General features: G+C 42.9%; 1 protein-coding gene across 1 annotated transcript; it reads left to right on the forward strand.

Annotated features, from left to right (window-relative positions):
• The first annotated feature begins 301 nt into the window (after window positions 1-301).
• fam49ba (family with sequence similarity 49 member Ba) lies at window positions 302-27,971 on the forward strand. The gene is made up of 11 exons (XM_084446988.1): window positions 302-396; window positions 12,244-12,333; window positions 15,163-15,284; window positions 16,832-16,937; window positions 21,943-22,079; window positions 23,343-23,420; window positions 25,624-25,740; window positions 26,030-26,109; window positions 26,525-26,651; window positions 27,073-27,143; window positions 27,598-27,971. The coding sequence occupies exons 2-11, from the start codon at window positions 12,261-12,263 to the stop codon at window positions 27,665-27,667; spliced, it is 981 nt and encodes a 326-aa protein (XP_084303114.1). The 5' UTR covers window positions 302-396; window positions 12,244-12,260; the 3' UTR covers window positions 27,668-27,971.

The raw sequence follows: 27,971 nt of genomic DNA on the forward strand, positions 1-27,971 counted from the left end.
GCATAGATGCTTTCTTAAAGCATCCCCAGTGTCTACGTTGTGACGTTTGTGCTACACAGTAGGCTGGCATGAAGAAGACAAGTAGTATAGCCTACAAGTAGACAACAAAGCACGAGCAAATACATTATCATTGTCATATTCACGCTGAATGCAATCACACGCCGTCAGCGTTCAGATTGGAGATGTTGACATGAAGTGTCACTTCCTATTCGTGAAATCAATTCCTTTTATAGTTATGGGCTGCTCCTCAAACAAATCCGCACTAGACAGAACCTGTACAGCATTATTTTTCCGGGTTGGCCAGTCATGTTGAATGAGACGTACGGGACTGTGTCTATCTGAAGATTTACTACACATACCGACCAACTTCAGGTGGATATTGAGTCATTTTCGAAGGTAAGTCAAACTGAGTTTAGTTTAACTAATTTTGCGCATGCAGGTTGTTTTGCAAAGTTTTTGTCGAGTCAGTTTTCTGCGTGAAGGCTAAATTATGTGACCGCCTTCTTATATTACAGAATGTGAAGTAGGCTACCACAAAAGCGACTTTCGTCGCATCAGTCTCCACCACTGAGAAAAAATATAATAAAATAATACGCCAATGGGCTATGACGCGCAAGGTGTTGTCTTGTTTGATCACTGTACAACTAATCCTAGGTGGCCTTGTTGATGAGTAATAAATTGCATACTTTTCCGTAGGCCTACCAATGCTTCCTTTCAAAATAGCAATTCCACTTCCTCATTTTATTTATTCAAAACACGCAATCTTTAGTTCCGTCATTCATTTTGTTAAACCTGGCCAACCTCAGTTGTATTAAATATATTTTTAAATAGCATACGCAAAGGAAGATCTGCAACACTATTGAACTAGGGCTAAAACACTACAATAATTCAAAAACATTCAATTACACTATAGGCCTTTCAGTAGTATGCGTTTTTAGGTTTCAACTGAAACAGTGTAAAACAATCCAATGTAAAACATCAGTTCAAACCAGAAGTCCAAAGTAGAGGCTACACTCCCACTTGTGCTTGTCACAGGAGGATGGCAAAATAATAATGCATACAAAACAATGAGAAATTATTGAATTGGCAATTTGATGCTGACAATAATTAACCATAATTAATTAGTATCAAAAGTACTACATGATCAAACTATAAATAGGAATGCAGCCATTATCATTGACAGTAACTTTGTAGTCTATACTGCCTATTAATCAGAGAAATAGCGAGGTTTTCTCTCCTCCCACATGCATATTGTGAAAATGTGACTTAAGTAAGGGCCACCTGTTGGATTAGACTTCTATCAGATCTATATCTGCAGTACTGTGAACCTAAATACCAGGTGTAACACAATAGCACACTGTACCTTCATGGCTGTGATGTGCTTCAGCATTTGATCCATCCCAGGTCTAAACACTTTATCCAACTATTCAACTAGTTTATGTAGATTGACTCAACCTAATACTACTAACACTCAACCTACTAATAACTGCATGTGATTGAGAAACTTAACTTATCCTTTGTTTCACAATTCACATTGGACACCATGAGGTCACCATCATTTGGTCAGTGAGACTCAGCCTGGTCAGTGAGACTCAGCCTGGTCAGTGAGACTCAGCCTGGTCAGTGAGACTCAGCCTGGTCAGTGAGACTCAGCCTGGTCAGTGAGACTCAGCCTGGTCAGTGAGACTCAGCCTGGTCAGTGAGACTCAACCTGGTCAGTGAGACTCAGCCTGGTCAGTGAGACTCAGCCTGGTCAGTGAGGGCTGTGTCATTCCTGAGGTGCTGCAGTGTCCCTGTAGTGGTGCTGCTTGTGGGACTAGTGAGTGTGTTTGCATAATGCTTTTTCTAGGCCTCAGGGGGTGTTTCTCATGAGTCAGAGTCAAAACTGTGTGTGTGACAGTGTGGTTGCATCTGTGCATCTAGGCATAAAGTAGCCTATTTTAAAACACTCACATATACACTAAGATTTAGCATTTTGCAGAGTGAGTATAGTACAGTGATGGTGACTGTATTCTTGTGTTTTACCATCATCATAAGCGGCCCAATCGCCTGTTCATATATTATGTTGTTTACTTATCATTAACTATACTGCCAGAGGCAGAACAGAGACAGAAAAAGAGAAATGCACAGGAAATACCAGCCTCTTGCTTTTCTCTACTTCCTGGATGGCTTCTTTGAGCTTGGAGCTCACGGTTGAAAAGTCTATGCATTCTCTACAACCACACATCCGTCTCAAACTGCAGAACCCTGCTTAAAGCTTGGGTGAACTCAGACCCAAAGCCCTCAAACAGTAAGATTGCCCAGTATTGTGGGCTTTATTAATCATCACAGTCCATTTCATCCTCAAAATAGCAGCAAACATATAGGAATTGGATGGCTGATTTCATGGTTAGTAAAGATGAACTCTACAGCTGTTTAAAGAGCAAATGGGCCAGTGATCAGCTTGTCAAATTCTCTTATTTAGCTGAGTATTCAACAACTTTATAGTCACTGATGTAATTACAGTGTAACATTAGTCATTGTTATACTGTATTAGATAACCTTTAAACTGACCCTAGCCTATAAACACAATGGTACCAGTGAGTATACATTACACAATGTATACTTACAGTACTTAATACTTACGTAAAAATGCAATACTTATAAAGTACGCCTGCGTCCGAGAGAACCCTATCATACACAGACGCATGAAGGGATATCTGCTTTAACATTGAAAAGGGCTTGTGAGAGCAGAAGCCACTGTTTTGTTTTAGAGGTTATTTGTGCATGTAGAGGAGGCACTACAACAATGCTTGCTATAATAACATTATGAAGTTGTGCTACAGACTCACAAATCGATTCATCTTTGTAACCTAATTTAGCCCTCTCTGTCACAATTGATTATTGTGTGGGTCAAATAAAAAATACACTGTGTGCAGAGTAGCCTATACACTACTGCGCAAAATGTCAACCGTGATCTGTCGTTTGCTGGTGGTTAGGATCTGAATAAAGGCCCGGAGCGTGGCAGACCGTGCTCTGCATGCTCATTGGGAGACGCGCGGCGGTTGGGCTCAGTCAGAGTGAATACATGCACGGTCACGCCACCGGGCAGCAAGTCCTCACAGGCTCCTCGGCCCCTTAGGTTGACATCACACCTCTCATGTTGCAGCTCTGAGCATTTTTCCTGTGCTGTTTTGTGTCTTCTCGTGTCCATGACATGGGTATGTGGATACTGGGGTTGCGTTGTGAGGGGTTGCCGGTGTGGTGGGGTGGGGGTGTCTGTGGTGAGGAGGGGGGGGGGGGGGGTTGTAAGGTGTTGCTGTGTACACATTTTCCACACATTTTTCAGTTTGAGCGGGAAGTTTTGAATGGCAGGAAAGGTAGTTACACACACACCCACATGCATGCATGCACTCGCACGCACACATGCACACACACGCGTGCACACACACACACACACACACACACACACACACACACACACTCAAACATACATTTTATGTATATGTATAATGTATAATGTTGGTTTTGCATAAAGTACAGTAACTGACCTACATTTACAGACATGCTACATATTGTAAATGCAGAGCTATCTGTGAAATACTTAGTAGGCCAAGTAGTAGTAGTACAAGTAGAAGTAGTAGTAGTAGTAGAAGTTTTATTTGACGGTTGATTAAAAAAATACAATGTACCTTGTACTGTACATGCAATTCATGGTACTTAACTGCAGGCCCATTGTTGATTAATTGTGAATAAGGTGCATTTGATTTATTTCTGTTCAGTTTTTAAATACTATTGACAGTATTTGCAAATGATATGTGACCCAGCTGCTGTACCTTTATCACAACAGTCTAGTCTGTACAAGACACAATTATGTGTCTCTGAAAGAGTTACTTCGCTTTCATGTTATCTTGATCAAAGCCATGTTGATGCAAATAGAGATTAAATGTCTGCAGGTTGTTTCTTTCTGAACTGAACAGATAGGGATGTAGGTTGCACATCCCTGCTCAGCCTCATACACACCTGTCAGTGTGATAGTCTTGACAGATGGTGGAACAATCTTAAACGTTTGAAGCATCAGAGGTTATTTGCAGAGAATATGTACAGTGGCTGGCTTCTGGCTCCTCAACCTTGCAGCAACAACAGAGTAATAATACAAGATAATAATAAAAACAGCACAACACAGTACAATAGACTATCACTAAGTATGGTGTGCCTAAAGTGTATGGTGTGTGAAAAGTGCAAATGTGCATTGTTTGCATGTTAGTGTGTGTTGTGTATGCACAGTCTGATTGTGAGTGTGTGTGTGTGTGTGTGTATGTGTGTGTGTGTGTGTGTCAGGCAATAGGCCGTGTCCATTGTTCAAAAGCCTGGTTGGTTGCCTGGTGGAAAAAGCTGTCCCCGAGCCTACAGGTGCAGGACTTGAGACTGTGAACCAGGTTGTGATTGGGTTGGCCGGGGTCTGTGACGATCCTCCCCCCCGTAGGCGGGGGTCTGTGACGATCCTCCCCCCCGTAGGCGGGGGTCTGTGACGATCCTCCCCCCCGTAGGCGGGGGTCTGTGACGATCCTCCCCCCCGTAGGCGGGGGTCTGTGACGATCCTCCCCCACGTAGGCGGGGGTCTGTGACGATCCTCCCCCCCGTAGGCGGGGGTCTGTGACGATCCTCCCCCCCGTAGGCGGGGGTCTGTGACGATCCTCCGGGCTTTACTGGCCTTCCCTGTTGTCTAGCTTCTGGATGGAGGAAAGATCACCTCCACTGATCAAAGCCAAAGTCAAGTTTATTGGTCCCACTACATCATGTGACATGTACAAAGACCAGTGAAATGTTGTTCAGTTAGCTCAGATTGTGCACACGCTAAGAAATGTAGAGAGGTAAAAAAAAGAAGGAAAAAAAGGATATAAAAAAGGATATAGAGAATGCACTGGGCAGTGAGCGCCACCCTCTGCAGCGCTCTGCAGTTGAAGGCAGAGCACTTCCCTCACCGCGCTGTGTTTCCAGTCAGGAGGGGTTCAGTTGTGTCGTTCAGTACAGCGTGTTACAGCAGAAGCCTCGGCGCTGTCCGTCAGGCTCCTAGTGTTTTGATCCTATGCCTGTGCAGTGTTTGATTGTAAGCATTTTCAAACACATGGTGATCCACAGTAACAGGCGTGCTGAATCCCACATAATACAGGTCCTCATTTAAAGCTTCATAGAACTACACAGATGAGGAATTTCCTTTTTGTGTTTATCCAAACGCTGTTTCCTTGATAACTGGTGTCAGAACTGACTGACTCAAAAATTATAATAGTATGGACACAGGTTTAAGAATTATCTTACTGTATTTGCATGCACAAGTCATTTCAAGTATACGAATACAATCATTTGTAATGTCTAACTTGTCAAAGTTATAACGTTATTATAATGTTTCAAATGCAGCCTGTAAAAATGGATCTCACCCAAAACCCAGATCCATTTATGAGAGATACATATACTAGAAATGTTGAAATGTACAGAATTTCAAGACTGAAGTTACAGTAGTTGTGTGAAGTAATTCCGATTTATTCATTGCAGCTACAGAGTCCCAGTTACATGGGTGCTCATCTCAGCCTACTGTACTTGTAGAGCAATGTCAACACCTGCATATTTTACCCCAATACCAATATCGAATGTTTATAAACTTTTGTATTATAAAGACAGGTCATACAGTAACTGCTTCTCTGAGCCAATGCATTTGCTGAGTTGGGTTTTCCATTGAAACAACAGCACCATATGGTCAAACAGGATGTCCTTTATGTGGTCTTGAGACCGCCAGAGACAGACCACAAGATCAAAACTCCATGAAGTGTTGAAATTATTAAAATAAATGGTAAAAAATATAAATATTCAACAGTGTTGAAAACAGCTCACTTCTCTAAATACTGTGGCATAAAATATAAACCTAAAATATAACATAAGTGATGTTTATAGAATAGTTATACCTGTACACCATGTGCACTATCCAATAACCCACTAACTAAGCCAATTGTGTAGGCAGCACAGCGTTTTTGTCAAAAGTTGTCATGTCTTTGGATTGAAATGTCCATATGTAATAAAAACGTTACTGCTGCTACTTATGCGAAGGAACACGTCTCTCCTGTAGGACAAAGCATCTCACAGGAAATTGGGAAAAACATGAAAACTTAGGGCTTGTTTCTCAAACTTAGGAAACAACATAAGGCTTTAGCCCCTTTGAGCCTTGCACACCTAATCACAACGGTGATTTCTACCCCCTAGTTCCCGTTCCGTCCACCAGAGTGAGACATAACACTAATGAACACACATGAGTTTCTCACAGCCTTTTCAATCAGCCTGCCTCCTGAGAGTACCAGCCACCAGATTATTAATAAACATCCTTGAATCTCTGATGTACCCCCCTCAGCCCCCCCCCCCCCCCCCTCCGAGTGGCTCTTCAAAAAACCTGCCCTGGTTTTGGTGACCTGGTTGCAGTTCCTCCCAAAAAAGACAGAGAGAAAAAAGTGTCAAAATGCAGTTGATATTTTTGGAATGCCACTATGCACAGGCACAGCTGTCTACTGAGATGGATTAAAGCTTGCACATGTTTAATGAAATGGGATCTAAGTGTGTAAACACCAAACTAGTAAATATGCTTTCATGGAGAAAACATTTTAAAGAAAATTCAGCATTGTATGACGTTCATTTGTTTCTCCAAATATGTGAATGTAGAATCATTGATTTTTAAATTGTGAATGTAATGACGGTCGAAAATATGATATTACTTTTCTTAGAGGAAGATATTATATTACTTTTCATAGAGGTTTACCCCCATTCTGACAAAAATAGTGATGGTACAGTAGGAGGCAGAAAAGTCATTGGTGGTGTGGGGTTGTGAGAGAGACTGTAGAGGAGGGCAGGTGTGTGGGTTCTTGTCAACATGTTGGTTTTTGTTGGAGCATTTTATGTCTCCAGTATAAAAGTATTCATGTCTGCGTTGCATTTGATATAATCTGTATGTGTGTGTGTGTGTGTGTGTGTGTCCAGGTGGGGATTGAACCACCAACCCTCACCATGGGAACCCAGACATAAACCGCTAGACCGAAGTGGAACTTCCTGGGAAGTCTCTGAGAACTGGGACGATATTTGAGTTTTTAAAATCGCATGCAGCATCACATCAAGCCAATCTACCTGCTACATGCGTGTGTCTGCATTTTGTCTGTCTGTGTGTGTGTGTGTGTTATATCTGTCAAGCTCACAATCAGGAACAAGAGGACACAATAAGGAGAAAACCCTTGACAGGGAGAGAGAGGATGACTGTTAAGGGCCGGTCCATTCTCCATTTTAATGCGTACCTCGAAAACACCTGTGCAAGAGAATTATGCATTACGAATACAAACGTTGTGTGTTAATGCTTTTCTAAGCATTTTGTAAGGAGATGCCTTATGGGTAATAATATAACAGTGAGGAAGGCTGGTAATGGATGGGTCCCAGGTTCAAAGCCAGCTACTATGTATGTGCAACTGTTTTGTTTCACTAAGGATTTTCATTCGACTAACCCAAACCAAGCTGAGTGCCTAAACCCTAACCGGGTTCCCATTGTGTATTATGTTAGCTGTTATGTTAGCTGTGTTGCTTGAGTTAGTGTTAGATCGAATACAGTGTCAAGTGTGGCATGTAAATGCATCTTTGTCAGTGAGCCCTTGTGCCAGTGTGTCTAAGAATATTTTGGAAGCACTGATACCGTCCTAATCTGAATTCTAGGGGGTTGTGCCGACTACTAAAACACACACATTTTGTGACAGTATAATCTATTTACATTTAGACACAATACAAAATATTTGAAGATGTATAACATGCACCTGCACTAGCATAGATAAGCATGTAGTGCAAAGTCAAGGTAAGCTTCTAGGACTCAGAAATGTACCCTGTGTCAGTGTTATTGGTGCGTGTTGATGCCCCCCCCCGTCTCCACACCACTGCCCTGCAGCACGCCACTCCCCCCCTGCAGAGCCAGCAGCTCACGCTGGCGTGGAGACTAACACGACATGGCGTGACGCTTGGCGAATCTGGGTCAAGTCCACTGCCTCCTCTTCTCTCTGGTCTTGGCGTCTGCTTTGCCTGACCTCACGTGACACATCCACCCCCTCCCCCTGTGTGTGTGCGTGTGTGCGTGTGTGTGTGTGTTAGGAGGAGAAGAGAGAGGAAGGGGTGTATCATTGGCTGAGGATGATGTAGTAGTGTGTGTGTGTGTGTGTGTGTGTGTGTGTGTGTGTGTGTGTGTGTAAAAGTCAGGGAGGGAGGTGGGGGTGTTTTTTCATAGTAGTAGTAGTAGTACTAGTAGTAGTAGTAGTAGTACACTGTAGTAGTAGTAATAGCACCTATGTACATGCACACCCACACTCACACATAGCAATGTGGGTCATCACAAAGTTTGGATCAACAAGATAGAGCATCTCTCTCTTCTGTTCTCTTCAACTACAGCGGGACATATCAACATTGTTTACTGTCAATATTTAAACCACTTTATCTTCACTCATTAAAACCACCTGGCAGCTAAGAGTTTCTAAAAATAGCATTCAGACAACCTCTCACAACCTCAAAGCCCTCCCCCCATCTTTTCAAAGCTTGTTTTGCTTTTGATGCTATTACAGAACCAACTGCTTGATTGTTATTATACAATCCTGTTCCGCATTCGAGTAAAGACTTCAATCTGCATGCATGTATTCATGTATCTCCTTTCAAGTCTTATTGCTGTATCCTGTAAAGAAGCTCTCTCCTCTCAGCCTGCTAAAGCTCCTCTCTCATTGGCTAGTTGTCTGTTTTCAGCGCAGATGGCTTTTTTTGGGCTCCATGGTTACAGCAGAATGCTGAGTTAACCCTCTCAGCCAATGATAGCACAGGGTGGGGAGCTGTAGGCGAATGAGGGAGTTTCAGATCATATGTAGGCCCCTCCTACCATTCGCGACCAACCCCCCATCAACAGCCAGCCAACTCACAGGGGTGAGAGGGTGTGGGGGTGACATTGAGGGGTGGGGCATGCTGGGATCAAAACAATAACAACAGTGATGTCATTGACCCAGTGGGCGGCTGTATGTATCCCTGACAACAGTACTTTTAAATGAGCTTAGAGCCGTGTGTATGAAAGAGGTTTAGCTGTCACGTACAGTACATCTTGTACTCTCACGTATGTCATAAACATGTCATAAACAGTGTCCCCACATGCAAACACATGTGCGCGTGCACACACACACACACACACACACACACACACACACACACACACACACAGACACACACACCCTTCTGCCCCCTACTGAAAGTATCGCTCCACATCTCATAAATATATTGTACCATGCTCATCATTTCCAGTATGGCTATAGCGATTTGAATCATTGAGGCAGAAGAGCAAGTTCAATAAGTCTGGTTGGTATAACTAAATGCCTCCCTCTTGCTGAATTAACATGGTTGATCTAGAAGCCCTGAGAAAATCCCACATATTTTGCACTGAAATTGTAAGCTGGTCATTAGCATGCTAATGGGATGAATGGGTTAGAATAAGCCGGTACATAGCTAAAAAACAACAACAACAAAAAACAAAAACAAACATGCATCTATCCCCCTGAGGCATGTGTCGCTGGCAAACTCCATGAATTAAATGGCATATTGTAGGCCTGAAAATGTTTATCTTAGATGCTACACTGCAGCCAATTAGTAGCCGGCTAATGAGCCTAATCCAATGTTTTCCCCTTTATTGCTAAACTGGCTAACTGCAGGTCCACTGGCCAGCAGGCTTAAGTTTGAGAAAAGTCAGTTGTTTAAGTTATCCAAACACATTACCTCACCCACTCCAAACTGCTTCGGTCGACTTAAAAAACAAAAATAGTAGTTTTTTTGTTTTGTTCAATTGGTTTACAATTAAGATTTAGATGGAACTGGTTTACTGTAATGCTACTTTGGGTAAGTTTATTTTTTATTATATTATTCCTCAAGCATTGTCCTTACTGTAACATTAGAGACTACAAATCTGTTTCTGAACTGAAGGAATGATCCATTTGTAGCTCAGGAGGAGGTGGATGTTCTCACGGTTAAGTAGGACATTATCTCCATACATATTGAAGAAGTGGACGAGGCTCTTGACCATAAGTTGATCTTGATCACATTTTAGTTTCGGGACAAACCAGTCTTTGACCTCTACAGGCATCTGCACACCTTGTAGCTCAGCATCAAGGTGACTGCTCCTCTAAGCTTTCTCAGTGTCAGACTGGCAGCTAGGGGGCAGTAGAGGACAGCGGTAGAAGCCCTGCAGTGAGTGAGCAACCACCCCCTATAGCCAGGGACACTCATTAGTCCTACAGACAGGAGTGGATAGCTGTGCTACTCATCATTGCCTGGTCACATTCAGCTTGGCCCTAGCCCGGTATTCCCAGGGGGTTAGGGAGTGGGAAGTCATCGGAAATCGGGAAAAATATAGTCATGATATAATAGCATACTTCAACTTACCCTTTCCCTGCCAACTCATGAGTGTGGCTTGGGAAACAGTGCCTGTGTATGTGAGTGTGAGAATGAGAGAATGTTTCTGTGTGTGTGTGTGTGTGTGTGTGTGTGTGTGTGTGTGTGTGTGTGTGTGTGTGTGTGTGTGTGTGTGTGTGTGTGTGCGCGCGCAGTAAGGTTAACAGATACGCTCCGGTCACGCTCCGGAAGTATACTTCGGGGATGAGGGAGAAGGAAATGGGTTTGGCTCTGCACCAGTCTCAGGACAGCTCACAGCACAGTCACGCTGTGAGGTCACACTGTGAGGTCACGCTGTGAGGTCATCCATGTTCATGCGGTCGCGCTGCAGCCCAGAGGGGCTGGGATAGAACGATCATCTCGTAATTGGTTCAGCCGCATTTTACCAACAGCGATAGTCAGTGGACTGTCAAGAGTGGCAGTGGAAAGGAAGCATCATAGAGGGGCTGGGTGGAGGAGGTGCCAGTATCAGGGGGGGGTTGTTTTGAGAACCCTGTCTATCTCTATCTCCCATTCTACCCCCCTTATTTGATATTTCCATCTCTCTCTCTTTTCCCTCACTATCCCTCTCTATCTCTGTCTCACCATCACTCCCTCTCATTATCTGTCTCTACCCTCTAGTCTCCTCTAGTCTCTCCCCCTCTAGTCTCCTCTAGTCTCTCCCCCTCTAGTTTCCTCTAGTCTCTACTCCTCTAGTCTCCTCTAGTCTCTCCCCCTCTAGTCTCCACCCCTCTAGTCTCTCCCCCTCTAGTCTCCTCTAGTCTCTACCCCTCTAGTCTCCTCTAGTCTCTCCCTCTCTAGTCTCCTCTAGTCTCTACTCCTCTAGTTTCCTCTAGTCTCTCCCCCTCTAGTCTCCTCTAGTCTCTACTCCTCTAGTCTCCACCCCTCTAGTCTCCTCTAGTCTCTCCCCCTCTAGTCTCCACCCCTCTAGTATCTCCCCCTCTAGTCTCCTCTAGTCTCTCCCCCTCTAGTCTCCTCTAGTCTCTCCCCCTCTAGTCTCCTCTAGTCTCTCCCCCTCTAGTCTCCTCTAGTATCTCCCCCTCTAGTCTCCTCTAGTCTCTCCCCCTCTAGTCTTCTCTAGTCTCGCCCCTCCACCCCTCTCTTCCTCCTCCCTGTGTCCTCTGTTCCCCTCAGCCCTTCAGTGCCAGCTGGGTGGTGTCAGGCTGCTGGTACTGACCAGATGTGACAGCACTGAGAGTGCAGGTGGCACAGAGAGAGGGTCAGGCACACACACACACATGCACACACACACACGCACACACACATGCACATGCACACACACACATGCACACACATACACACACACACATGCACACACACACATGCACACATACATACACCTACACACGCATTATGCACACATGCACGCACGCACTCAAACACACACACGCATACGCACACGCACACACACACACACACACGCACACACACACACACACACACACACTCAGACATGCATAACCAGACAAGCATGCACACCAACACACTCACACGCATAAACATAAATACCGTACAATTAGAGCACATATAATTAGAGGCAGATAGCCTGGTGTGTAACCCTGTAAACAATGTTTATTGAAACGTCCTTTATAAATCATATGTATTATTATTGTTGTCATTATTATGAATGTACAGATACAGTGGGCTTACAGTAGCCTTGAACTGGGGCACAATAAGAGTAACACATACTCGGTAATGCCCACAGGAATAGGGGGAGGGAGAAATAAGAGAAGCAGTCGTCTACGTGTGATCTGACCAATCCCATCCTTCTATTTGCAGGTGGTTAATTGGCCGGCATGGGGAACCTGATCAAGGTGTTGACAAGGGACTTAGATAACAATGCTGGGAACTTCTTCCTGGACTTTGAGAGTAAGTGATGTGCGGATGCACACACACACACACACGCGCACGCACGCACACACACAGACACACACACTTCCATTCTCTAAGATCTACAGTATTTATGTTTACAATGTAGAACAGCTGTAGGGAACATCATGTATATATATTTATATATATATATACAGTATGTATGCCATATATAGCATACATACTATGATATGTAATGAACTAAGTAAATATAGGTTTAGTTCACTTCAGGCAAAGTTGAAAGCAGGGTTAGAAAATTGGATCTGTACAGTCAGGAGGTAGCAGACACAGAGGGAAAATAAACCCCAGGGAGCATCCTGTGAATCTGTTCAGGATACTGGACCCTCCTACTGTACCAAATGTGGAATTCGAGGAATTCTAGGTCAGGTATTTTTAGGTGGAGGCACAGCGAGATCTGGTGGAGCTCTGCCTACTAGGGAATCTGATTGGAAGATTGTTGCCGCAGAAAAACCTCCTCCTACTCCTGATTTCTCTCTCCCCTCTCTCCGCTCTCTCCTCTCCGCTCTCTCCTCTCCCCTCTCTCCTCTCCACCTCGGTCTCTCCGTTCTCCCATCTCCTTCATCTCTGTCTCCCTTTCTATCAGCCCACATCCATCTCTCTGTTTTTCTCTCTCTTGTGTAGGTTTTGCTGCTTTGGTCAGAATGTGTGATTAGCTGGAGGGTAGTGCTTATAGGAGTTGGCAAGAAGGGAGAGAGGGAGTGGGGTTCAGAAGCCATTGTGGAATGGCTAAACCGTGGTTTAGGGGCCCACAAGGTGGATTTAGAGAGGAAGACGCCACTATACCACAGAAACCAACCTGTTATGAAGAAAAATATTATGATCAGATTATGAATTATAATTCATACAGTGATTTTTAGTACCTTTAAGATAACAACTGTTGGCCTTTCTCCAGGTTTCTGCTAAACCTAGGTTAAATGTTGTGGCTGACGATCCAATCTTTGTATCACTAAACCAGAGTTCCCTATCGAGGGAGTTGTTAACAATTTGTGTTTTTAGAAAATGGTGTAGGGCTTGACCCTGGTCTGGAGGTAGGAAGGAGCTGTTCCTTTCATTGCCCTACAGGCTAGTACCAGAGTCTTAAACTGAATGCACTCTGCTACTGTATAGAACGGAGAAGGGAAGTTTTGTGTGAGAACTTGGGGTTAGGGATACTTACAGTTAATCGATAAGCGATTCATGGTCATTAAGGATTTGCTCGAGCACGGGAACTTTACCTGACTATCAAACACATTGTTTGATAGTAGACCACGTTGTTTGATAGTAGATTGAGTATATTTCACGTGTTTGAGCAAATCTTTAACGACCATGAATCGCTTATCGATTAATTGTTAACATCCCTACTTGGGGTGGTTGAACACCAGCTTTCTGGACAAGCTCCAGAGGTGTGATGGCCGGTGCCGGGGCTCCAGCAGGGAGGGAGTTGCAGTCATCCAGGCAGGGGATGACAAGAGCCTGGATGAGCACCTTCTGCGTTTCGTCGTTCACAGATGTTGTAGAGCAGGAATCTGCAGGAGCGTGTAACCGATGCAATGTTTGCCGAGAATGACAGTTGGTCGTCCAGGGTCACACCTAGATTCCTCGCGGTCCGAGCTGGCGTCACCACGGCATCGTCAATGTTGATGGACAGGTCATGGTCGGTCACATAGAAAGAATAGGGATAACAGTCTACCCGCTTATGGCTAATTGATGATGTAAAAAAATGACCAATGATTTTGAATGAACAACTCTGGAGATTTGAATTGACAGGGTATTATTATCCATGCTTTGAGAAAATATTTCATTTGAGTTGAACACATGATGGCGCAATACACAACCCCTGAATGGTGGAGAGTTGCAGCAGCGCCCAATTCTGGAGGCTGACAGTTTGGACGAGAAGCAAATTGTGCACTTCTTCTCAACCGCCGGTCTGACAGTCTACAGACTGCTTACAACACTCACAAACCTCTGAGCATAGGCATCATTCTCAACAAAAATGTAGATTAGGATTAGGCTATTTAGCCTTGTATTTAGTTGAATTAAATGCAGGCTACTAGTTAATATAGTAACTGTATAATGTTAGAGTGAGTATAATGTTTTAATAATAATCTGGGTCTTGTTGAGTAGCATAGTCTATGTGCTGTAATGGTGACTGTGTGAATGGCTGTAGATTCCTGATTGTTCATCAGAGAGTAATGCAACCTCGATGGCTAGCAAGCTGACTGGAGCTATTTTTTTATATATATATATATATATATATATATATATATATATGAAGTGTAGTTTTGATGTATAACGTGTATGTGTGTGTGTGTGTGTGTGTGTGTGTGTGAGATAGAGAGAGAGAATATGTGTGTGTGTGTGTGTGCGTGTGTCTTCTTTGGGCTTGTTCCTTTACCAATGGTTGATATTATTTTCTCCAAATTCCAAAAAGGATGCATTCTACCAACACTACCATCTTGCTCTCAATGATGCTCTTGATAAATGCAGTCACTCTCTTCTAGCAATGCTGAATACTCAGCACTATCACATTCAAGGTACATACTGTACTCCCAACAGTGGGCGCGTTCATAAATGCGCTCGGAGCGTAATTGGAGAGCTCTCTAGTCGTAAATTCAGAGCGCTCCGAGCATCTCCATGCGAAAATTCAGAGCACTGCACTCTGGGAGGACTCACAGCGCACACTGGGCCTTCTGACTGAAAAGACGGTTTGTCTGAGCCAACCGACCGTTCATAAATTAACTGATTTCAGAACGCTCTATGACATTTATGCAGTGTAATGATAACATCGCTCCACAGGCGTCCGTTCACTGCCGCTCTGTTCTCCTCCAGATGCTCAGCCCACAGAGGCAGAGAGGGCGCTGTGGGAGCAGGTGAACAAGGTGCTGATGGAGGCCATGGCCATACTGGATGACCTACAGTCCTACCATGGAGCCGGAGAAGAGATTCGACAGGTGGGAGAAACATCTGTGTTAGGCTGCTAATCTGCTGGTTACCCAGTTATACACTGGATGTGATTAAGCATCAAGGCAAGTGCTTTACAGAGGCAAAATTATAAAAAAAAATACATTCAGTCAATTAAGTATTACATTAAAATCACAAGAATAAAACAAGACAATAAAAACACATTTAAAAAACAAAGGACAATTAAAACAGGATAATGAAAATTAAGAATTAAACACTGTAGTAAACAATAATGTTTTCAGCCCTGATTTTAATGAGCTGACAGTTTGAGCAGACCTCAGGTGTTCAGGAAGTTTGTTCCAGAGTTGAGGAGCATAATAACTGAACACTGCTTCACTTTGCTTGGTTCTAATTCTGGGAACACACAGTAACCCTGTCCCAGATGATCTGAGGGGTCTGGATGCTTCATAGGGAACCAATAAATCATGCAAGTATTTTGGTCCAAAACAATTTAGTGCTTTGTAGACCAGCAATAAGATTTTTAAATCTATCCTTTGTCTCACAGGAAGCCAGTGTAGTGATTTGAGAACCGGTGTGATATGGTCCAACATGGAAGATCATGTGAAGTTGGTTCTAAAACGCTTCTAAATTATTATAAGTTTAAATCAGTTTATTTGTGTACAGGGTCTGGGTACACTGTACAATGAATGCTTGCTTGAGAGCTTCCCCTCACACAGACAGTAAAATAAACAATAAAATAAAACAACACTATAAAACTATTAAAAACAGTAGTATACTGAGTTTGACAATGTACCTACAGTAGCCACTTTGACAAATTCATACAGTGCATTACAGCTACTGTATGTACATTATCTCTGGTTTTTCATTTTTTAGATACAGTAAGCTCAAGTTCAGCTCGATACTGTTCACGGTTGCTACGGTAACAGGGGAACCAAGGGCTGCATGTACCAAGGTGTCAATGTGTTTCTTTTTTGGTGCTGTGCATGAATGATCAATTTGGCTTGAGGTTGGACTAAATTGGGATAATGCTATCAACTAATGAGTGGGACATTAGTTCAGGCAACTATTACTGTTATTGTAATCTAATAACTTAATATTTTAAGTTAATAGAGCCAGTTGTGACACAAGAGACACACAAATGAATACACACAATAATTAATTAAAGACATAAACAACAAAACAAAGAAAGAGTAGCCTAAATAAAATAACTAATGAAACGATAACAATGAATAATTGGAACGATATGGAGTGGACTATTTTTTGTGCACATTCTTCTCCTGCTTCTCCTTCACCTGCTTCTCTGTTCTCTTTGGAAAATAACACCCCCTTCTCTCTCTCCCTCTTCTCACATCTCCCTTTCTCATTCTCTTCTCTCTTTACACCTCTTCATCACTCCATCTCTCTTTCTCACACCATGTCTTACTCTGCCTCTTTCCATATCTTCCTTCCCTTCTTCACTTTACTCTCTCCTCTCCCTCTATTCCTCCGTCTCTCTCCTCTTTCTCTCTCCATCTCTCTTTTTTTTTTCTCTCTCTCTTCCTCCTCTCCATCTCCATCCCTCCCTCCCTCTCCCCAGGCCATACAGAACCCCAGTGAGGACCAGGTCCAGGAGAGGGCCTGGGCTGCTGTGATGCCGCTGGTGGGAAAACTAAAGAAGTTCTACGAGTTCTCTCTGAGGTTAGGTAGGTACGCCACAACAACCAGTAACTCCCTAATGGAGTTAAAGACAAGAGCACCGCCCACAATCACCCTGGCAAGTCCAATAAAACCACCTAGCCATTCAACGAGACAAAACAACTAAGCATACTGTACACACAGGATAGCAGTGCAGGGAACATAAGATACACATCTAGGATATTTGACACATATATTATACACTAAATATATAACTACAATATTGAGAACAAGTAATACCCCTGACTAAACAGTCCACCTACTAGGGTTATGGACACCACTGGTAGTGGATGAACAGTCCTGGCTGGCAGTGAGATGTTTAGATGTATTATTATGAGCAGCTGCTGGCAGCCTCAGAGGTTTGGGAGCTGCTGCTCGCTCTGCTGAAGGATGCACACTGACTGGTGGGAGGCGGTCTGATCTGAGTTATGGGAAATTGTCGAATAGTCTATAGAGGACCACACACAGTCCTCATATTGTAACGCCAAACTCAGTCCATCATCACACATGTACAGTATATTCATGTCTTGTATCCCATTTTCTGATTGTTGGTTTGTTTTGATTGTTGGTTTGTTCTGGTGCCACATCAACCAAGGTACTATATGTCAGTCATCTGCTTGGATGTGTGCGCAATCAGTGACTGGTCATAAGATGTGTTTTGTTTATGTAGAGCGTGAGGAAGACGGTGTTTGAGAGCAGTGTAGCATTGCACAAAGGGAAATTGTCAAAACCCCATGTATCTTCACTAAAAAGGCTTTTATCTCAATAACCAACTAAAAGAATGCCTTGGATGTGGACCTTCAGTCCACTCAAAGCTCAGTTTGAATTATAGTTATAGTTATCATTGTCTCTTTCTCTGAAATTGGATACGGTCGGCGGTCACGTGATGCGAAATCTTCTCATCTTGTCTGGCGCTGCGGAGCGTTGTAATCCTATTACCGCATCTCCCGGGCGAGACAAGCCTCTGTTACCTCACCCAGTACAACAGCTCTCCCATGATCGCATTCTATTTACACTGGGATAGCTGCTAGCGTTGACGATATAACAATGTCAAGCTACACAAACAATATTGCAGTAAACTCTTACAAATATGTGATGTGTGTGTGAAGGAATGTGAGGAAAGCATATGTGGACCAATGACAGATGATCTTAAGGATAATGTTGGGACCTGGTGGCATTATGTGAGAGAACCACATTGTACATTACTGAATAACACTCCCCCTACTGTATATTAAAGATAAGATTACACGCAAACATCCACAAAAGGAACAAAGTTCTGTAGATACATAATATCACTCCTCAGTTATCTAATTTTCCCAAATGTACTTTAATTCAAAATGAAGATGTTTCTTTTTCAAAAGTTTCCTTCACAATTGGCAATTACTGTAACTGCACTACATTAACACTTAACATAGAAATGGTGCTCGTAGAGCACAGACCTCCGCCCGTGAATGCATTTTGTGGCTCTGTGCGTGCGCGTGAGCATGACATGTTTGTTATTGCGGCATATATTAGGTCGAGAGCTTTATGGCAGTCTGAACCCTGTGTCTCTGTAACCTTCCCATGTCGAGATATGTCCGTTTCAATTCCCCCCATTGACAATGAATGGGGGGACTTTTTCGCTCCTCCTGTCCAAAAAAATGAATGGAGGTGAATGGCCGGCCGTGTTTGGGTGGCTAGTGGAGCCGCCCCGTGATTTGGATCTGCTCCAAAATGTATTGGGTTATATGGGTTCTAACGTGGCCTATGCTACACCCCACCACCAAGTGTCATGAACATTTGTCTGGTACAGCAGTTATTGTGTAATGCTGCTAAGGAACAAACCAACCAACCAACCAACCATGAACCAACACACGTCATCGAAAACTAATTAGTTTCTCATTCTAGTCCTAGGTACTCAGCTAGACATTTAAAGGTTCCCAAATTGGCAATTTACTATGCTATCCATCGTCTAGCAGTCTATCAGTATCATCCTCATCTACTTATACCTTCCAATCAAGGATGACTATTGCTGCATTCCATTTGGCCCTTGAAGTCATGATTTACATACGAGATACTAGTTTTAACTGGAATGCCCCTCTCGACTTGTTTTCTCCACTTGTGAACTACCAGTCCACCCTACCCCCAGTTTGCACTGGAAGTCCTGAACAAGATGGTAGCTCCCTGTGTAACTAAGTGGAACTTTAGTAATACAGTACTTTCTTATCATTTCTGTCTTAATTGTGTCTCATTAAATCAGTCGTACACACAGTATTCCCCAACTGTTATCTGAGGACATGTATGCTTCCTCTTTTGTATGCACAAAATACCGCATAATGTGTTGTTATCTACTTTGGCAAACAAAGCTAGCTATCGTCCATCTTTGTTTCGAGCTGTTGTTGGTATCTACTGTAATGTGGTTACCTCATGGGTGACATCGTCCTCTGTCTCTCCCACCTCCCACCTCACCACTCCAGACAAATGGAATTCATCAGGTAGGCCTGCCAGGACATTTCTTGCGGATGTACAGTAATGCTTCTAAGCCACTATTATACAACGGAATAAATGTTCATATTTGATATTGCTGTGTGTTAATTTTACACTAATAGCTGTAGTAACCGTTGTATAAAAGCAATAAACTACTCGAGGCCGTGTGTTATAGTGATTTTATAACAGCTAGGGGGGTTTTAGGCACTCCGCTTCGCGTCGTGCCTAACAACGCCCCCTAGCTGTTATAAAATCACTTTTTGCTATTGCTTAATTTTACTCCAAATGTCATCACTCTGAGTAAATTCCTTTGATAACATAGGGTTATAAAATTTCGAAAATGCTGTAGGAGAGCCAAACCCAGGTCTACAAAGACACAGCTTTCACAGAGGTCCTCATTGGCTGATCCCTCTCGTACTCTATCATAACAATATGGAAATATTTGAAATCATACATATTGTAGGTTTAAACAGTTTTTCTTTTTGTATTACATGTGCACTTGCTTTGATCAGCATTTGAATTCACCTATAGTGTGGATATTGATACAGCCTAGGTATGTATCAGTTTATTCACTGTCAGATGTCTGCAGAGAAGGACCACCGCAGACAGTTAAAGTGGTTAAATAAACAATAAAACAAATGGAAATGCAGAAATGTACAGCAAAATATAGTGGAATACAAATTAGAAAAAAAAAAAATAGAACATGTATAGTTTGTCTGTCAGACACTCTCTACTTAGTAATTGAGAGGCCGCATTGTCCTTGAAAGAAGCATTTGCTGTTCGCTAACTGATATAAGTGGAAAATGGGGATTAGGCCACCATGGAACAAAATAGATCATGAGCTAATTAACCGTGACACACTCGGATCTTGTCTAAAAAACGTCCATGGCGCGACTCTCAGGAGATGAATCTGCAGCACGCCTCATCTTGGTCCTGGACTCCCATCAGAGTTCAGTGACTGTGTTGGTCAACAAGGGAGAGCTTAGTCTAGTCTGGAGCATTAAGAATGAATGATGTTCAGGCCCTGAAGTGTGTTTCTGTGCCGTGTGTGTGTACCCATCCCATCTGGGTCGAAGTAGTCCTACTTTCTTCCCTTTGAAAGATCTGAGGTCCACTAGATTTAGTAATTCCAGCAATTCAATGCAAACACAGGCTCCCTGGTGTCAGGTAAAGGCCCACCAGTCCACATCACTGGGGTATTGCAGATTTAAAACATAAGCTCTAAGGGACCTGTGCTGTATGTTGAAGATTTGTATTAGCGATCAAGCTGTGTGAAGATTTCCAAAAGCCATTGATTGAAAGCTACTCATTGAAAACAAGGTCTTTGAAACAGTGGGTTTACCTTACCCAGCCAATTATTATGCAAGATAATCACACTAATCCAATAAGACGATTTACACTGAGTGCTTGGATTTTCATTGGGCCATATTAGAATGACTGACAGTTCAGATTGCTATCCCATCCCACTCCGGGAATTTTACAGATGCCACTACTTAGAGATCTACAGTGCAGGTTGTTGTGCCAGTATTATCAGACCTGAACAGTTTAGCTTAATCAACGTGGTTTTTGATTCATTTAATCAATTGTGTTGCAGTGACTGTAGACTGAAGTGCTTAAACTAAAACCCTGGGCTAATGTGTGTTTAAACACGTTAGCGTCTCACCCACAGTGTTCTCCTGTCCTCTCTCCTCGTCCCCTCTGTCTGAGACCTTCTTTCATCTTTATTCTCATCCCTCTCTCTCTTCATGTCCATCTCCCAATAATTAAAACATTTCCATTTCAATCCCAACGAAGCTACTGCATGAACAATACAATACCAGAAGCAAGTCTTACACAAGTGCACTGTGTTCAGTTAACTGTGACCCAGATCTAACGACATGGCTACATGTAGTTAATTGGTAGATAGTGTGTTGATGCTATTGTAGAACAAATGCGTACCCTCTCAATAATGTGGGGGATGTTAAGTTAAACACCCCCCACATATACTTAGTACTGTATTTACAGTGCTCCTTCATCAGCTCCCCTCACTCCCCTCATACTTCTAACTTCATGTTCTACTGAACATAATTATTTACCTCTCCATATCCTCATTCTGTACAGTACGGTCATCCATCATCTTGAACCTATTTTCTACCCTCACCTTATCCATCAATCCATTTATCTCCAGGGACTCCTCCATACGTTCATCCATCCGTACGCCTTGAATTCCTCCCATCTGCACTCCATCTGACCCACATATGCTCATTCTAATCCTCCCATCTTCCCCACCATGTCTCCCTCTCTCTTTCCACTCTCCCCTTTCTCTCCCTCCCTCCCTACTCTCTCTCTCCGTCCCTCACTGTCCTATCCCTGTCCCTTTCTGTCCTCTTCTTCTTCTTTTTTTTTCTGTCTCCTTCTTCCCTCCTACCGGGATTCTTTCTCTGGCCTCTCCATCCTCTCTCTCTCTCTCTCTCTCTCTCTCTCTCTCTCTTCACCTCCCCTGGGTCTCCTTCCTTCTCCCTCCTTCTCTCCACCTGTTCTCTCTCCTCTCTCGCTTCCTCCCAACAGAAGGGTCTTTGCACGGCCTGCTGAAGGCCCTGACCAGCGCCCACTGCGGCCCCACGCAGCACCTGGAGCAGGAGCAGGCGCTCGCCCGGCAGTTCGCAGAGATCCTCCACTTCACCCTGCGCTTCGACGAACTCAAGGTGCGGTGCTGTCCGCGCCGCCGCCACATTTGTGTTCGTGCCATGCTGTTGACAGTCCGGTTCTCAACCCTGTTATTTGTGTCAGCAACGCTTCAAACTCAAAGTTATTTGCACTGTTTGGGGTTGAGTCACCCCAAGGTAGGGTTGGGGCAGAGCCATTTGAATTTTGAACATGAATTGAGATTCTAATTTAGTAAATGCAAGACAGGACAGAACGAGTCTTTATGAATGTGTTACATGCAGAGCTTGTACTTTTCTCAATTTTATGGAATTAAAACGGTAACACCCTTCTTAATGATGCAGGGTTGTCAGTGTACCAAAATGTTCACTACGCCCAGAGACAATGAGGAAAATGAAAATAAAAGTTAGAGAACAAAAGACACAGCAAAGTCCTGTGAATTTAAAAAAAAAAGGTTTCTAAGTTCTATGTATATTTTATGTATACAACAATAACAACAACAACAACAATAATAATAATCATTATTATTATTATTATTATTATTATTAGTATAATAATAATAACAATAATAATAATATTAGATTTATTATTAGTGGTCTTTTATGGCAAAATGTATCATTGAATTTTAAAATGAATGGAGAAATGATACGTATTTGGAAACGCAGTGTGGTAGAGTGATGCCGTTCTAGACACAAAAAAAAAACAGAGAACCTTTGAAGAGCACAGAAGTGAGGGAGTAAGAACTTATCATTGGAGAGGGTGAGCCAAGAGGGAGAGCAGCAGAGGAGGAAAAAGAACAAGATCTAGACATACAACTACAAAATAGATAGACTGTGAGTAAGTTAAAAGTGAAAGCTAGTCCATTGAGGCATAGCCTTCATACAGTATAGACTCTATGTACATAGGTTCACATCGGGGGGATTGGCGGTACGGGGGAGGGTGGGGTCATATCAAAGGGATGGGGGGTTTCTCCTGGAGGGTAAGACTGCCTCATTATTCATCTAATGTTTGAGTTGCAAAGATATCGTTCGGGGAAGGAAGCGTGCCAATCGGCGGGGTTGGAGATGGCAGATGTGTCCCAGGATACCTTGCAACGCAAAGCTGCCGCACCCCAACCCAACCCCCCCGATTGACGCGCTTCCTTCCCCGAACTCATGCTCCTCCAACATGCATCTCTCCCTCCTTCACACCTCGCCTCTCACGCCCGTGCTGGTAGACGGGTTCCCACCAAGCTTGCGTGAGGCTCATGTGCACTTGTCTCCAGTTGTGACGCTGTGTGTGTGTGTGTGTTCTCTCCATGACAGATGACCAACCCTGCCATCCAGAACGACTTTAGCTACTACAGGAGGACGCTGAGCCGCATGCGTATGAACAATGTTGCCGTGAGTTGAGATGATAAAACCAGGCCAGGTCCAGCCTGGCTTTGGGCTGATGACCATACATCACAATCAGAATTTGCTTTATTTCCATGCGTTTTTTCGACATACTACGAATTTGCTTTCGGTCGTGGCTCATGACATGGAGACACATTGGGACACATTCGAGAGGGTGCAGGGATGAGACACAGGACAGTGTTTATCACAATCCGAATGTTTGGAATGGCTTGGACATAAGCGATCCCCTGGCGCTTGTTTTAACTGCTCCCATGGAGGACTATGTGCAAGTCATGCCAAACACCTAAAAATATTTGGATTGCGATACATTTCATAGGAAAGCATACTGAGTCTGGTCAGATTACACCCTGTGCTTCCCGTCTCAGAAAAGCACATTCATCATAGTTTTTCCAACACATTTACGGATGCCCCATTGACTTCCATTGTAACCCAGTGAGAGCCTGCATAAAAACTGCAGTTAGCTCAATACTGGAACGATCAGTGAAATTATGGTCTCTCTGTTTCAGGTTCATGGTAGACAGACCACAAATAGGGCTAAATGTCCAAAATACCACACTACCCCTTTAACTCATTATAGGAATGCAGTGTTGCATATCATAAGTGGTGGTGCTAGCATGTCTGCCTTGGGTGTTTGTAGCTAATGAGATTCGTTCTGTTCTCTAATGGCCAGGATCATTAGGTGGCAGCTAGGGCTAAAATCCTTGACCAAGCAGATTCCACTTTTCTTTTCCTCTCCTCTTCTTCTGGCTCCCTCCATCACGCTTTAGCCTTTCATCTTCACACCCGTTCTTAAAGTTTCAACTCATCATGTTATCATCTCATCCCTCTCCCTGTCTCTAGTTCCTCATGGAGCTTCGTCTTACCACTTTCATACTATACAGACTATCGCTCTGCACATGTACAGTATTTTAGGTCACATCTGAATAAGTATACATAGTACAACATGCATACTTTTTTCCTACGACCCGTATATAGCAGTATACAGAGTGTGAACCTACTGTATCGACACAGTACTGTACCGCATTCAGTCGTGCATAATACTGTGCGGTACTCTCTCTTAACCCACATGGTACTCTACACGGTGCGGTGAGAAGAGAGTATTATGACAAAAAGCAGCACCACTCTCCATTGATGTAGTGGGAGCCCCTGTGGACAAGCAGGAGACGGGGCTCGTTGACCTCGCGTCCCCCAAATAGGAGTCCTCACAGCTGGGGAATAATTACTTGAGCTCCCCTGCCTCATTGCACCAAAGTCTTCATATAACTCCATGTTTGAGGCATTGCAGAATTGCACCACAGCTTGTACATCCTATCCCATTAAGGTTTTAGAATTGCTCCCACTTAATTTAATGAGTTTGCATAGACAAATGCTGTTTTTTTAGTACATTTGGGAGAAGGCTATCGCCATTTACATTTAAATGAACCCATTTTTTAATGGGCAAAGTTAGTGGAGTAGCCTCGGGTCCTAATGCCAAAAGTACTGTAATAAACCTTTCCATTTGTTCGTGGGGTAGGCCAGGTACTGTCACAATGAGGACTGAACACACAGCAACGACTTTATAGAAAATAAGTTGCTTAGTTTATTTTAAGGGCAAGTCATAAGACGGCTTATCTTCGGACATGGAAGAACTGTTGCCTGTTTAACTGGCCAACTCTATTCTATTAATCCTACTGATTACAGCTAGTCTCTAAATATATTGAACCTTATTGGTCCCGCCCTCCAACTGCTGTACTTAAAACCCACTAGACAAATAACAAGACTAGGCCTAGGACAGAGCCAAACATTAGGTGTGGAGGTGATTAAAATGGCACATAACTTGCCTGGTTTCCAAGACCCCCCTTCAGGGATTGATCGGTCGACTGTGACCGTCCAATGCAGCTCAGTGTAGCATGACAAGCCCTTGTCTGGGGGAAGACCATCTGTGGTGCAGGAACGACATCCAATAGGAGTGCGGAACCAGGCTAAACACTCCCACAGCATGACACAACAGGGCAACACAACACAACACATGCCACCCTCCAGGATGGGCATGAGTCCCCCCCAAAAAGCTCTTGACTTAACAAATGCAGAAATACCAAACATGTCCTGCTCGCGCGCACAGAGCCCCGGAATGCATTCATGGGTGGAGGTCTGTGCTCTCTGAGCACCATTTCTACAGTCGTTTTATTAATGAAAATCATTTTGCTTTCAGACAGAAGAGCAGAACGAGGTCAATAACGAACTGGCCAATAGGATGTCCCTGTTCTACGCCAATGCCACGCCCATGCTGAAAACGCTAAGCGATGCCACAACAAAGTTTGTCTCAGATGTAAGCATGGAACTGTTTTAGCTATCATAGATGTTTTCACTAGAGAGAATGTTAGTGGTCCCATTAACTTCCACTAGCATTGCTAACTGCAACATCGAGGAATCTTGAGAACCACAAAGTGGATTTGAGTGGTGATGATGATTGGAAAAGAAAGTATCTTGTAATAATACTTAGAACTGTTGAGACAATGCTACTGAATAAGTAGATTTAGTTTTAACAGTCCTGACAAGCCTATGAAGGCGTTACAGTATAATGACTACACTGTGTTAATTCTGTTTTTGTTTTTCAGAACCCAGATTTACCCATTGAGAACACAACAGACTGCTTGAGTACAATGGCCAGTGTGTGTAAAGTCATGTTGGAGACACCGTGAGTTGGTTACATTCAATTTTATGATAGCCTTTGGAAATGTTTTGCTGTGTTACTACAGTATATCTGATAGTAGGAGTCTAGCAATTTTCCAAATCCATGAGCCTGACTATCGACTATTGATTTCAGAGTATTTTCAATATGCTTGTTAGGTGGATGGGGGTAGGGTAAAGGAAAACACGATTTTCAATAAATAGCCTTTATTTAATAAGTTTAGCGGTAATCAATTAAAGAGGCAATAATCAATTTCCTACCGCTAGATGGCAGTTTGCCTTTTGCAAACTCGTTATTATTTTTTTCTGCTTCAATTCAGAATCATTGCGCCCCTAGCTGATAGTATGAATGAATGTTTTCCTGTTTTCTTCCGTTTGTTAATGAAGAGTTTGTGACACGTGCGTGTACTGTGGCTCAACAGGGAGTACCGTAGCCGCTTCGCCAGCGAGGACACGGTGTCCTTCTGTTTGCGTGTGATGGTGGGAGTGATCATCCTGTACGACTATGTCCACCCTGCAGGAGCCTTCACTAGGTCCTCCAAAATAGATGTACGTATAAAACCATATCATATACGATCTTATATCTGATACCTGTACATAGAAGCCTTAATAACCATGTCCATTACAAGGGCTGATCATAACACTTATATCAGGCTTAAAGGCACTGTCCTGAATACTCTTTAAAGATTGCATAACCCTGAAAACCCTGGTGGTCTGGGTCTTCAAGGGAAAGACAAGGTTCACAAAGCCTTCATAATCTCTTCATAAAGGAAAACTACAGTTTAGTATAGCAAAAACCTGGACAAGTGCATTATACAGTATGTACTGTATGACTCTTCAATGCTCATTTTGGGGAGTGTAACCTAGTATCACAAATCCATTTGTTATAATCTGTTTAGGATAGAAACATACAGTGTACCTGCAATGTATGATTATAATAATGTCTAATTATTCTTAATCTTTGACATAGATGAAAGGATGCATCAAAGTCCTGAAGGATCAGCCTCCCACCAGTGTGGAGGGCCTGCTAAACGCTCTCAGGTAAGACCATGGGAACCTGGCAACGGCAAACTGGTGGATTTATTGTCTAAGTTTCTGACTTAGTTATTGTTTGTTGTTTCAATGCTCTATTTAAACAAACTAGAACTTTAAAGACTTAACAGTTCAGCCATACCAATCAGTATTTTAAAATCATGCTTTGGAGAGAATCACAACCCCTTGGCCCTTGATACTGTACAGTACTTGCTTGTATTGGAACGTGTTATGTTATATGAAACTAATATTTTATAGGATTCACATACTTCAAATAAGGCAAGCAATGTACAACAGAATACAATAGGACAATATTTACAATATATAGGTACATATGCAATAATGTATATAAGAATGTCTCATAAAGAGTTTCTTATGGTTTCTTAATCCTTTAAAAAATGTGGATTAAGGGTTGTATCAGAGATGGGACAGTATTTTACAATTATTTTTTATCTACAAACAGGTACACAACAAAACATCTGAATGATGATACTACCTCCAAGCAAATCAAGAATATGTTACAAGTCAATTAACAAAATGCATGAATAATATCCAATGTTGGCAAAGGGATAAGGATCTTTATCATTTTATGATTTTAAGACTAGGTAGGTAGCAGGCCACATATCAAGTGGCAGCTACCCATGTTTGCCCAAATGTGTGTGTATGTTTGCATTTTATTTTTATTGTATTTGAGTCTTTGACATTTCACTGGAACAATTTGATTATAAAAAATGCTTATTTTTATGATAGAGCAGTAGAAGGTACATTGTGAATCTGTCTGTTAAAAGTAATATTATTTTGTATTTGCCAAAACCAAGTCATATCACTGGACATGGA

This window comes from Borostomias antarcticus (assembly GCF_949987555.1).
Source record: "Borostomias antarcticus genome assembly, chromosome: 12".
In the NCBI taxonomy this organism is placed as follows: domain Eukaryota; kingdom Metazoa; phylum Chordata; class Actinopteri; order Stomiiformes; family Stomiidae; genus Borostomias; species Borostomias antarcticus.

Bases quoted from the DNA above. Each gene is read 5' to 3' on its own strand.
- fam49ba (XM_084446988.1), top strand. From the start codon at position 12,261: ATGGGGAACCTGATCAAGGTGTTGACAAGGGACTTAGATAACAATGCT. The intron at 12,334-15,162 runs GTAAGTGATGTG...GTTCTCCTCCAG, and splicing joins CTTCTTCCTGGACTTTGAGA to ATGCTCAGCCCACAGAGGCA. The intron at 27,144-27,597 runs GTAAGACCATGG...ATCTACAAACAG, and splicing joins GGCCTGCTAAACGCTCTCAG to GTACACAACAAAACATCTGA.